Source organism: Cydia amplana, chromosome 8 (genome assembly GCF_948474715.1).
Source record: "Cydia amplana chromosome 8, ilCydAmpl1.1, whole genome shotgun sequence".
Classification (NCBI taxonomy): Eukaryota; Metazoa; Arthropoda; class Insecta; order Lepidoptera; family Tortricidae; genus Cydia; species Cydia amplana.
Genome location: NC_086076.1, coordinates 6,108,148 through 6,120,725, shown reverse-complemented (window position 1 = coordinate 6,120,725; position 12,578 = coordinate 6,108,148). Strand labels below are relative to the sequence as shown.

The 12,578-nt window shown below is 40.3% G+C and overlaps 1 protein-coding gene across 1 annotated transcript in view; it reads right to left on the bottom strand.

Moving 5' to 3' along the window:
- LOC134650323 (uncharacterized) overlaps positions 1 to 12,578 on the bottom strand; it is a 106,316-nt gene that overhangs the window by 67,486 nt on the left and 26,252 nt on the right. The window contains exons 4-7 of the mRNA XM_063505283.1: positions 11,226 to 11,334; positions 8,811 to 9,001; positions 5,873 to 6,029; positions 5,218 to 5,343 (exon numbers count right to left, since the gene is read on the bottom strand). Coding sequence (XP_063361353.1) covers positions 5,218 to 5,343; positions 5,873 to 6,029; positions 8,811 to 9,001; positions 11,226 to 11,334 — 583 coding nt within the window. The remainder of the gene's footprint in view (positions 1 to 5,217; positions 5,344 to 5,872; positions 6,030 to 8,810; positions 9,002 to 11,225; positions 11,335 to 12,578) is intronic.

Genomic DNA, 12,578 nt, shown 5'->3' with positions numbered 1-12,578 from the left:
TCATCATTCACTTAGCTCAACTACGTTAGGTCAACTATACCATACATATATATTATACCATTCAAGTGTACTAAGCTACGCTCGTAGCGCTACGTTGTACCCGATCCGATAGCATGGATTAGCGATCCCAGTATGTAGCGAAAATGCTTCGTAGGAGTATGACGACGATTTGTTGAAATTAGCGCTGAGTGGGTTTATATTAGGTGTGTATAGCCGCTCATTATTAGTTGCATTCAATTCTCAAACCATATTAATACAATATTATTAAATACTCGAGTGTGAAATAGAATCGCGAAGTAATACTTACTTTATTACTTATTTATTAGTGTTGGGTGTGGTCAGTGCGAGTCGGATTGTTTATAATGCAGGATCTAATATGAGGTGATATAAAGTTACGGGGGGTAAGGGGGAGAAGAGAATTTAATGAACGTTATATTTCTCCGCGAGACTATACCTAGCAGAGCATACTAATCTTAATCAAGATGATCCCAGAGCGTCTAATGGATTACATCGTTAAGGATTAAGATCGGCACTGGAAAAAGCTAAATTGATTTTAACGAAAAAGTTCGCTTCAAGACTTCTAAATTAATTTTAGATTTAAGCTAGTTTTTAATTTATTTTAGTATTACCACTGTATATATCTTGTTTGTAAATAAATTATTATTCCAGAGTTAATTAATTGCTGAATGAATGCTAATTGAAAAATTAATTGAGAACAGTTTTAAAATAGAACGCTAATTTGTAAAGGTCATAATTAAAATGCCTTATAAATACTCCTGAATTTACATTTTGACAATGTCAAACAGCATGCTAGAAAATCCTATCACGGAAATGGCATTGGACTGGTCAGGTCATATCCTCAGAAAAGTGGGTGTCAGCCACTTATTAAAAATGACCGTTCCATAGAGAAAAAGAGATCGGTAAAGGATAGAGTGGGAGGTGAACAAATTGCCCAGGACCGGAACAAGTGGAAGAATAAGAACAGAATAAAAAGAAGACGACGATCAAACAAAAACTAATAAAATTACTTTTTATTGTACTTACACCCATTATGGATACCTCAAATTAAAAGTACCTACGGACATAGATTACTTTAAAACTCCTAAAATTCAATTTGGCGGTTTATTCCCATTTATCGCCGGCCCACGGGGACAGATGGAAATGCTTCATATGAATGCACCTATTGCACCTATTCCTAGAATAATGTCCATGGACCATAAATCAGAATCACCCGTTAGCGACATTAAAAACCTCACAGTACTGTTAAAGACAAACGCAATCGTTTTTTTTTTCGGTATACCTATTCATACGTAAGTAGCTATTATAGGTGTATACGAATTAATTTTCCATATTAACATTAATAACCAAAGACATCAATTCTGTATACAAAAAAACACAACCGTGTCCACGTATTGTACAACGCATTTGCCTTATTACAAGCGGAAAGCAAGTCCCTGAAGAAACGAAAACAGTATAATGCAGTAATTGCAGGGCACAGATGTGCCCGGCGGGACAAATTGGAATATGTATACCAATTTGGCAACGGGCTTTCTTATAATCTATCTAAAAATTGTTTTTTTTTTTCATACATCAACCTGTAGATACGGTAATAAATATGTATTTAATATTAAAGTATCTACTCAGGAATTATGCCAAACCATTTACTTCAAGTTATAGGTACATAAGCCCCAAACTCAAGTTGTGCGATTCGCGACTCGGGTCGGTAAATTAAATTTGCCCTGAACTTGCCTTTACTCAAAGTTGAAGGCTACATGCTCTTACGAATAATTCAACTTCTACTTTTCCATCTAATATTATTCCGTTTGTACCATAGAGAAATATAGTAAGACAAGAGTGATCACTCCATACATCAGTTCAGACTATTAATTTCAGTGTCTACATCTAGCATCGAGTAGCGGAACTATCAGTACTGCTACTTGACAATAGATGTAGCACCGACCGGAAAGTCTTATTTCAACAGCATAAGACTTTCCGGTCGGTGCTACATCTATTGTCAAGTAGCAGTACTGATAGTTCCGCTACTCGATGCTAGATGCTAATAGTCTTTTTGGTACTAAAACTGATGTATGGAGTGAGCACTATGTATTTTTTTCTCTATGGTTTGTACAGACGTCTAACATATCTAGACATATTTAATCTGCAGCACTAATTATGACACCGTTATGTATATCTTTACACGTGTCATTTAGAGCTCTCAGTATAGGTTGCCTGTGTGCATCGTAGTCGAAAACGTTAAAGCATTTGCAGCAGGCATACGCAACGGTAAGCACATTGTCAAATTCCCTACATTCTGTGATCGCATGCGTTCAACGGCTGCGTGTATCGCATAAAATAGCGGTCGGCAACCTTTTAGCAGCCAGCCAAGGGCCACATAGTAGTTAACGAAGTTGACGCGGGCCGCACTTTGTTAATATTTATGACTTTATGCAGACATTGTCGTTTGTCAATATTACATACAAAATAGCCAGGGGGGCTCGCGGGCCGCAAGTGACAGGTTCACGGGCCGCATGCGGCCCGCGGGCCGCGGGTTGCCGACCGCTGGCATAAAACAAGCGCGCGTTTTACATTGTTATATTATATTACAGATATTCTTGGCCATGTATCCGTATCGATACTTTGTACTAGCAATAGAAGAACCCCTCTTGGTTCTACTATTGTCCCGAGTCTGAGTTGCAGTATTAATCTAGTAGGAAGTAGTATTGCTGACACAACCGCACTCGCACGGATTCGATGATACGAGGCACCCATGCAACTTATATTGAGAGCTCTAGATAACACGTATAACGGTGGCACAATTAGTGTTGCAGATAAATGTGAGAAATGTATGTTTATTTTGTAGGTAATCCGGACGAACTTCAATATTGTGGGACTAAGTGAGTTTGATATGTGTTAGATTGCCGCATAATATTTAATTTCATTTCAGTAATGCGTTTTAAATTTTATCATTCCAAACTGGGCGTACATTAAGAAAGTAAGTAAATAATCTTTTTATCACCAATATCAATACAATTTAGATGTTTAGCTATTATACAAAGAAATTAAAAACAAAATATAACTAGGTAACAACAGGCGGTCTTATGGCTAAAACGCGATCTTTTCTTCATCTTAATTTATGGTTCTATCCTATTGAATTTGCTATTTTATTCATTTTTTGCGTAAAAGATAAGTAAAGGCTTCGTCACACAGGCGCGTTTTCCGGGCGGGGCGTGAGCGTTTTATATGTAGCGGCGCGCCCCGTTCACGCCCCGCCCGGAAAACGGAAAACGCGCCTGTGTGACGAAGCCTTAGCTAAACCTGTGTTGTGTACAATAAAATGATTACTAGTACTACTACTGATAAACCTTTTGAGCACAGTTTCTACAGCGGTAAGCCCCTAGTCCCTAAATATAAGTGTTTCAACTGTACTTTAACCAATGTTAAAGTTCGGTTTTGTTGTTTGTAAACACAACAAATGGTATAATTAATTGGGAAAGTGCGAGTATTGGGGAAGTAGGTATAATAGCAACAATATCGCCAGGATCATTTATCTCCGGCGTCAGCATCAAAGTGATATTAATGTGAACAACTAAGTGGCGATACGATATAGACCTACAATATACATATTCCACTATAACTTACTTTTTCTCAAAACTTCATTTAAAAATGTAAATATGAATCAATAATAAATTGATGGCAAATGTTATCTGCTACTATGAACAGATTTTTAGTTGAGAGTTAGTATACTGTTAAATAATACCTATAAATGTGAATGAAAGTATTAACTCCGCCATCTGTCGGTCAGCATCTACATTTTTTCCCCAGCCAACCCAGAAAAAAGCGTCCCCGTGTTCCACCCTAAAGTTGCATTGAACAGTTAGTGAAAAACATTATAGATGGCGCTATACGGAACGGTCTGACTGCACGACGGACGATAGGGAGCAGCACAATAACGTCGTTTCATGGTCGTTTCCATGTGTTTTCTTGGTATGAAATGTAAATGTCAAGTTAAAGTTTCCGGTTTGTATCACAAGGTGGCAGACCCTCCGCACAGTCCTTATAAGATCTAGTGTTGGTTAAGACTAGAGTCCTGTGAGTTCTCTGCTTTAATAGGTCAGGCAACGGATGCTCAAAAAAACCGGCCAAGTGCGAGTCGGACTCGCGCACGGAGGGTTCCGCACCATCAACAAAAAATAGAGCAAAACAAGCAAAAAAACGGTCACCCATCCAAGTACTGACCCCGCCCGACGTTGCTTAACTTCGGTCAAAAATCACGTTTGTTGTATGGGAGCCCCACTTAAATCTTTATTTTATTCTGTTTTTAGTATTTGTTGTTATAGCGGCAAAAGAAATACATCATCTGTGACAATTTCAAATTTCAGCTATCACGGTTCGTGAGATACAGCCTGGTGACAGACGGACGGACGTACGGACAGCGGAGTCTTAGTAATAGGGTCCCGTTTTTACCCTTTTGGTACGGAACCCTAAAAAGGTTGTAGAGGGAAATGCCTGGAATACAATTTTTGACTCCGTAACACTGTTTGGATTAGTTAGGGGGTGAACCACAGACAAGACATCCTCTAGACTGACCATAGTAACGCTACCCCCTCTGCCACAAATATACGGTAGTTTTACTCCATCTTCGAGTCAAGTGTCAGAATCCCTTGCCGTGATCAGTCTGTGTCTTTGAACGGACCAATCACGGCACGGGATTCGCTCACCTCGTCCCCCGCACCCCAGTATTTTTTGCAGCATCGGTTTCATGAAATAATTGCTCTAAACTCCGTCTAGAGGATTCCTAGTCTATGGGGTGTACATATCAAAAATCCCCGGCCGTAGCCCTTGAGACGGGGGGAGAGAGGGGTTTGAAGGTCCCATTTTTCGGTTTTTAGATTATATCTCGGAAAACATGCATCTTAGCGACATGGCCACTACTAAAAAATGAAAGTTAATTTTTATAAGTTTTATTAAGTCAAGTTTTTCGACATCTTGAATAGTTTTTAAGATATCCGCTCTTTAGAGTTTATTTTAGGGCTCTCAATTTTATCTTGATATCTACATCAGTGAAATTAATAAAGTTTTAATAAATAGAAAGACACAGTGAAGCAAATTTTTGTAGCGAGCCATGTAGGTTGTTTTCAGTTCACTAACGGCCCTAGTACCGGTTCACCGGGTAGTAACGGTTCATAGATCATGGTAAGGTAAGTGCACGGTACTTACCGGTGTCGGGGCCGCCATCTTTGGAGCGGAACTGCTGCAGTTTCCGCTCCAGCTTCTGTTGCCGGCGCCGCCGCATCACGGCCTCGGGGTTGCTGATGCTGCGCGTGAACGACGTCTCCGGCAGCTCTGTGGATCATACAACAACTTAACTATATCTTCAAATGTGCACTTAGAGGTCTTATCGAGACAGGGAGGCTATGAAGCTGAAATAGGCTAGTTCACAGATCCTAGAAACACATTCACGGCGAATACGGGGTCAGGAATATTCTGGTCCCAATAGAACTCTGTTGTGATTTGTATTCTGTATAAAATATTGTCATGGTAGATAATTACCTCTGCATCTAGGTAATATGGGTAACATTTTTCTGGCACGAATGGAAAGAACGAAACTTTCATTATATGAATGAGTGACACCACACCTGTATCAGTATACAGTCAGAGCCACCGCTTTATTGGTTAATGTGATACACACATAGACATTTTCGTTCACTTATTCATTCCATTCGGGCAGCTCTTGTGAATCATCCATTCATGTTCCCTCATGAAACAATCTGACAGCATTATTTCCAATTGCCTTTGACTAAAGGTTACTCGCAAACTTTTCCAAGGCCGACTAATGACCTAAAACAAAACTAAGAACCACAACCAAAATCACCTGTGTAAAGTTTCTCAGCAACAGGTCTGTTCTCGTTGTTCGAGTCGGACTTGAGTCTGGATAGTTTCTCTTTCTTCTTGAGTTCTTTCTTTTCGCGTTTGGACAATTTCCGCTTGAAGTTCTGGTCACCTTTCTCGTTGACCGACGACAGGGAATTCTGGAGGCAAAAAGATTATTATGAGTCAATAAGATTAACTTGTAGTAACAGAAACAATCATAAATAACCACTGGTGTCATAAAATTTTATAGAGTACGAGGGGCGTTCAATAAAAAGTGAGAATGAGTATGTTATATACAACTTTTATTAAATGTAATTTTATTTTTCGACATAGTCACCTTTTAGCATAATACGCTTAGTATATCTTTTTTCTAAACTTAAAATTCCATTTCTAAAAATGGTTTCATCTTGAGTACTTAAAAAATCTTGTACTGCAGCGACTACCGCGTCGTCGTCTTCAAATTTCTTGCCTCTTAGGCATTCCTTCAATCTCGGAAATAGGTAGAAATCACTAGGGGCGAGGTCTGGTGAATACGGAGGATGCTTAAGGATATCGAACCCAGCATCACGTATTGCAGCCATTGCAACGGCGGACTTGTGTGCCGGTGCATTGTCCTGATGGAACAACACAATTTTCGAGAGTTTACCTCGCCGTTTTTCACGGATCTCATTGCGCAATGTTGCTATTTGTTTGGCATATAAAGAGCCCGTAATAGTGGCTCCATGCTCGAGATACTCAATCATTACGACCCCTTTACCATCCCAAAAAACAGAGCCCATGACCTTACCGGCAGATGGGCCCACCTTGAATTTCTTCGGAGTTGGAGATGATGGCCTTTTCCATGTCATAGACTGCAGTTTCGTTTCAGGGTCGTAATGATGGAGCCATGTTTCGTCCATTGTTATAAATCGCGCCAAAAAAAGTTCCCGGTCTTGCTGTATCAGGTCCAAAGCTTCTTGACAAATCTCGACTCTAGTTTGTTTTTGTGTGTCAGTAAGCATTCTGGGTACCCGACGCGCTGATACCTTTTTCATACCCAAGCGTTCATGTAAAATATTATGCACGCTCCCCGTTGAAATCTTTACATTTTCAGCAATAAAACGAACCGTGACACGACGATCCGCCAAAACTAAGTTTTCGACTTTTTTCACTATTTCTTCAGTTACTGCTGTAGTAGGGCGTCCGGAGCGGGGGTCATCCATGGTCGATGTTCTTCCACGTCTAAATTCGGCGCACCAACGTGCGACTGTCGAATACGGAGGAGCATTAGACCTTAAAGTGTCCCGTAAATCTAAATTGACTTGGTCCGTAAAAAAATTTTTCAAACGGCAGTATTTGATAAAGGCGCGCAGTTCAATTTTCTCCATTTTCGCTAACGTACTCAATAGCATCGCAAAGAAATCGCCGTATTTTTTTTTAAACAAAAAACAGTTACTTTTTTTTTCAGGGCAATCAGCTAGGTAGATTAGCTTTACCGGCCAGTATTTACTTTCCTAATATTTAAAGAGTTTGCATCTCATTCTCATTATATATTGAACGCCCCTCGTATGGCGTCAAGTATGAGATATGTTTGCAATGTTACTGTCGGTGCTAACTTAGGAGTCTAGTTGTATTTTTTCGTGGTATCTGGTGGTACATAAATAAAAATAAATACGAATCATCTAAAAGATACTCTCGCGAACGCAAGACTCTTGTATGAATCATATAAATGACACTTGTCTTTGACGCCGCGGTGTTTAATTGCTATGAATTGCATTTAATCACGGCCGGAAGACTGGGGCGAAACATTCTCGCGTTGCGAAACCTTCTCGATGACTTTAAATATAGCGAGCGTTTGATCGCGATTTATGGACAGACCCACATCAAAGTTACTTTGATCATTTGAATGATCTAATTACGAACACTGGTTCAGTTGCACTGGCAATTTATTCGCATTAACTTCGGTGATGCGCAATACAAGCACCCCCATCAAAAAAAAATGATACCCAAGTTCAATGTAAAGAATATTGGCGTTTACATAAACGTTTATCAAATCTAACAAAAAGTTGATAATTGTTTGTCATCCGTATTTAGTAGAACTAGTACCCCACGGCGTGTACAACTAATACCAAATCAAAACAACGGTATTTATATTTACGTCAGCACTATTGTCGCTATAAGCAGAAACCGGCCACCGCGGTCGTCCGCATGCCAGTTCAACTGCATCAGCAAGTCTCGTGCGGCTCGAGCCGTCGCTCGTCGTCGGGCCCGACCATCCCAGGGCGAGTACATTCATCAATATATGAGCCTACTCACGTCAGCATTAGTAGTGCATTTGAGCAGGAACCGTCCCTCGCGGTCGCCCGCGTGCCAGTTCAACTGCACCAGCAACGGCTTCTCGTGCGGCTCGAGTCGTCGCTCGTCGTCGGGCCCGACCGTCCCAGGGCGAGTACATTCATCAATATATGAGCCTACTCACGTCAGCATTGGTAGTGCATTTGAGCAGGAACCGTCCCTCGCGGTCGTCCGCGTGCCAGTTCAACTGCACCAGCAAGTCTCGTGCGGCTCGAGCCGTCGCTCGTCGTCGGGCCCGACCGTCCCAGGGTGAGTACATTCATCGATATATGAGCCTACTCACGTCAGCATTGGTAGTGCATTTGAGCAGGAACCGTCCCTCGCGGTCGTCCGCGTGCCAGTTCAACTGCACCAGCAACGGCTTCTCGTGCGGCTCGAGTCGTCGCTCGTCGTCGGGCCCGACCGTCCCAGGGCGAGTACATTCATCGATATAAGAGCCTACTCACGTCAGCATTGGTAGTGCATTTGAGCAGAAACCGTCCCTCGCGGTCGTCCGCGTGCCAGTTCAACTGCACCAGCAAGTCTCGTGCGGCTCGAGCCGTCGCTCGTCGTCAGGCCCGACCGTCCCAGGGCGAGTACATTCATCGATATAAGAGCCTACTCACGTCAGCATTGGTAGTGCATTTGAGCAGGAACCGTCCCTCGCGGTCGTCCGCATGCCAGTTCAACTGCACCAGCAACGGCTTCTCGTGCGGCTCGAGTCGTCGCTCGTCGTCGGGCCCGTGCGTCTCCCACAGAGAGTACGAGCCGAGCGACAGCATTCGCATGTCTGGGCGGAACTTCTCGATCAGGGTTTCTGAAAGATGAGATTAGATTAATTTATAGATCATACATACCTACAGAGGGAATATTTATATAAGCAACGAACGAACACCTAAAACTGTAGGTATTGCTTATCATCACCATTTTGTGCATTACTTCTGGGTAACTACATTGTCATTTCCGTTTCATCGACTGTTTTGCCGAATGATGCTCTATCAGTATAACAGCTGAAGCTAACATTGATTATCAAATTATGAAAAAGTACGTAACAATCAAATAAAATGGCAGAAGTGATTTATATACTAGGCAAGCCCATAAACAAATAATCATGAATTCATGATTCAGCGAAAGACTTACTTTGAACTTTACACGTAAAATGATAGAGAACAATTCTGAACAACTGGGTTCGTTTCAAATTAGAGTTTCGATTGATGTTTGATTTCGCAGCCGAAGCTTCAATGATGATGGATGGCGATAGATGAGGATGTGTTCGTTATGCATGGTTAGACGCTCATCCTCATTACTGGTACATTGGCTGGGACATCAATGCAAAATCCTTCAAAGACTGTACTAATAAGTTGTACTTAGGTGTATACGAGGGGCGTTCAATAAAAAGTGAGAATGAGTATGTTATATACAACTTTTATTAAATGTTATTTTATTTTTCGACATAGTCACCTTTTAGCATAATACACTTAGTATATCTTTTTTTTAAACTTAATATTCCATTTCTAAAAAAGGTTTTATCTTGAGTACTTAAAAAATCTTGTACTGCAGCGACTACCGCGTCGTCGTCTTCAAATTTCTTGCCTCTTAGGTATTTCTTCAATCTCGGAAATAGGCAGAAATCACTAGAGGCGAGGTCTGGTGAATACGGAGGATGCTTAAGGATATCGAACCCAGCATCACGTATTGCAGCCATTGCAACGGCGGACTTGTGTGCCGGTGCATTGTCCTGATGGAACAACACAATTTTCGAGAGTTTACCTCGCCGTTTTTCACGGATCTCATTGCGCAATGTTGCTATTTGTTTGGCATATAAAGAGCCCGTAATAGTGGCTCCATGCTCGAGATACTCAATCACTACGACCCCTTTACCATCCCAAAAAACAGAGCCCATGACCTTATCGGCAGATGGGCCCACCTTGAATTTCTTCGGAGTTGGAGATGATGGCCTTTTCCATGTCATAGACTGCAGTTTCGTTTCAGGGTCGTAATGATGGAGCCATGTTTCGTCCATTGTTATAAATCGCGCCAAAAAAAGTTCCCGGTCTTGCTGTATCAGGTCCAAAGCTTCTTGACAAATCTCGACTCTAGTTTGTTTTTGCGTGTCAGTAAGCATTCTGGGTACCCAACGCGCTGATACCTTTTTCATACCCAAGCGTTCATGTAAAATATTATGCACGCTCCCCGTTGAAATCTTTACATTTTCAGCAATAAAACGAACCGTGACACGACGATCCGCCAAAACTAAGTTTTCGACTTTTTTCACAATTTCTTCAGTTACTGCTGTAGTAGGGCGTCCGGAGCGGGGGTCATCCATGGTCGATGTTCTTCCACTTCTAAATTCGGCGCACCAACGTGTAACTGTCGAATACGGAGGAGCATTAGACCTTAAAGTGTCCCGTAAATCTAAATTGACTTGCTCCGTAGAAAAAATTTTCAAACACAAGTATTTAATAACGGCGCGCAGTTCAATTTTCTCCATTTTCGCTAACGTACTCAACAGCATCGCAAAGAAATCGCCGTATTTTTTTTTTAAACAAAAAACAGTTAGTTTTTTTTTATGGCAATCAGCTAGGTAGATTAGCTTTACCGGCCAGTATTTACTTTCCTAATATTTAAAGAATTTGCATCTCATTCGCATTATATATTGAACGCCCCTCGTACTAGCAATACTTTATACAAGTGTTGTATTGATTTTAATTTTAATTTTTTTAATTTTTAATTTATTTATTTCAAAAAATACTTATGTCTAGGTATACAAAAGTTTCGCCAAACTGTAGACAGTTTGTTGGCGAATAGTGCGCTCTCAATTGTTTGATAATGCAGAACAAATTCTGTGTTTTCAATACATTATTTGTGAACGAAGTGTATTTGTATCGAAAAATCCTGCGAGTCGATATTATTATTTTTGCTCAAATGTGGCGGAAAGCACATTTTTTATGAATCGTATAGGCAAGCGTTTATTAAGCCGCGTCGGAAAGTAGCAATGATCACATGATTGCAATTAATTTCACTGTCTCCTCTCAACTCACCTATGACATCGCTGACGGTGGCATCGGAGGCAACACGGATACACTTCGTGGCTATCTTCTGCCCCGAGTCTTGGAAATAAAACCGCATAACCCCATGGAACTCCAAATTCTGCAAATATAAGAGTTTAATATTTAATATTGTGACTAATAAAAAGCAACTTCCGCCGCATGATACATCCGCTCACATACTGCTTAATAATTACTCATCAAATTAGATCAAGTCTTTACTAGCAATTCACACGCAATAATCAATTTCGTTATGTAGACTTAAGATATAATTGTAAATAAATATCGGATGTGTATTCAACGTTTTGGTAAGCACATATGTAAACTAATTTCAAATCAGGTCCAAATCGCTTATTAAATATTTGACCTTAGCAAACACAAGCTGGAATTTCATATGCATGTATTTCGTGTGTTTTGAAATGAATAGGTATACAAGCTTCGTGTTATCTTTATTGTCGCATAAACTTTAGCCTCATAATTTGTGACGATGAGACCGCGACACAATTTTATATCGATTTTCAAGAAAGACGATTTATTAGTACCTATTACATCTATTGTATAATGTATTCCATGAGTACAACAGTGGCTTGTGACCGACGGCAAAAACCTTTTGAAGAGGCCAACGGCAAATACCAAGAACTTTGTTTTTTAGGTAAGTATACATACTACAACGAAAGTCATAGCAAGGAAGGAACAAAGAGTTGAGGGAACAAAGTCGTTATCGTGTATAATCTACGCTCCAGAGATAAGATTTGTTTATGTTGACTAAGTAAATGCTGCGTTGAAGGTATCGCAATAGGAACTCGTTTTATAGTCATTGTTGATAACAAAGGAAGGTGTAGGTACAATACGATACAAAAAAAACTATACGTCTAGACTGTGGAGGAAATGTAATGTCTTGTTGTATAGTTGTGTTTAAATTTTCTCAATTGGGATTTTCACCGATTTTTTTTAATAAAAGAGTGATAGTACCTATGTTTTAAAATATGTATTTAATATACATCGCCCTATAGTTATTTCTTATAATACACAATTCTTACGTGCCAGAGGGATCCTGTATACGAAAAATATTATGGATTATTATGAAAGTGAAAAGATGCGTTAGGTTAGGATAATGGCAAATGGATATCCATAATCTTTACCTACGTCTGAGAAAAAGTCGTAATCATATATGTTGTATGCATCAGGTTTACACAAAACCTTTACAAATTATACACCAAAACTGTCTTCAAGAATTACTCTAATGATAGGTGAAAACCGCATGAAAATTCGTACAGTCGTTTTTGAGTTTATCGCGAACATACAGACTGACAGACGCGGCAGGGGACTTTGTTTTATATAATATGT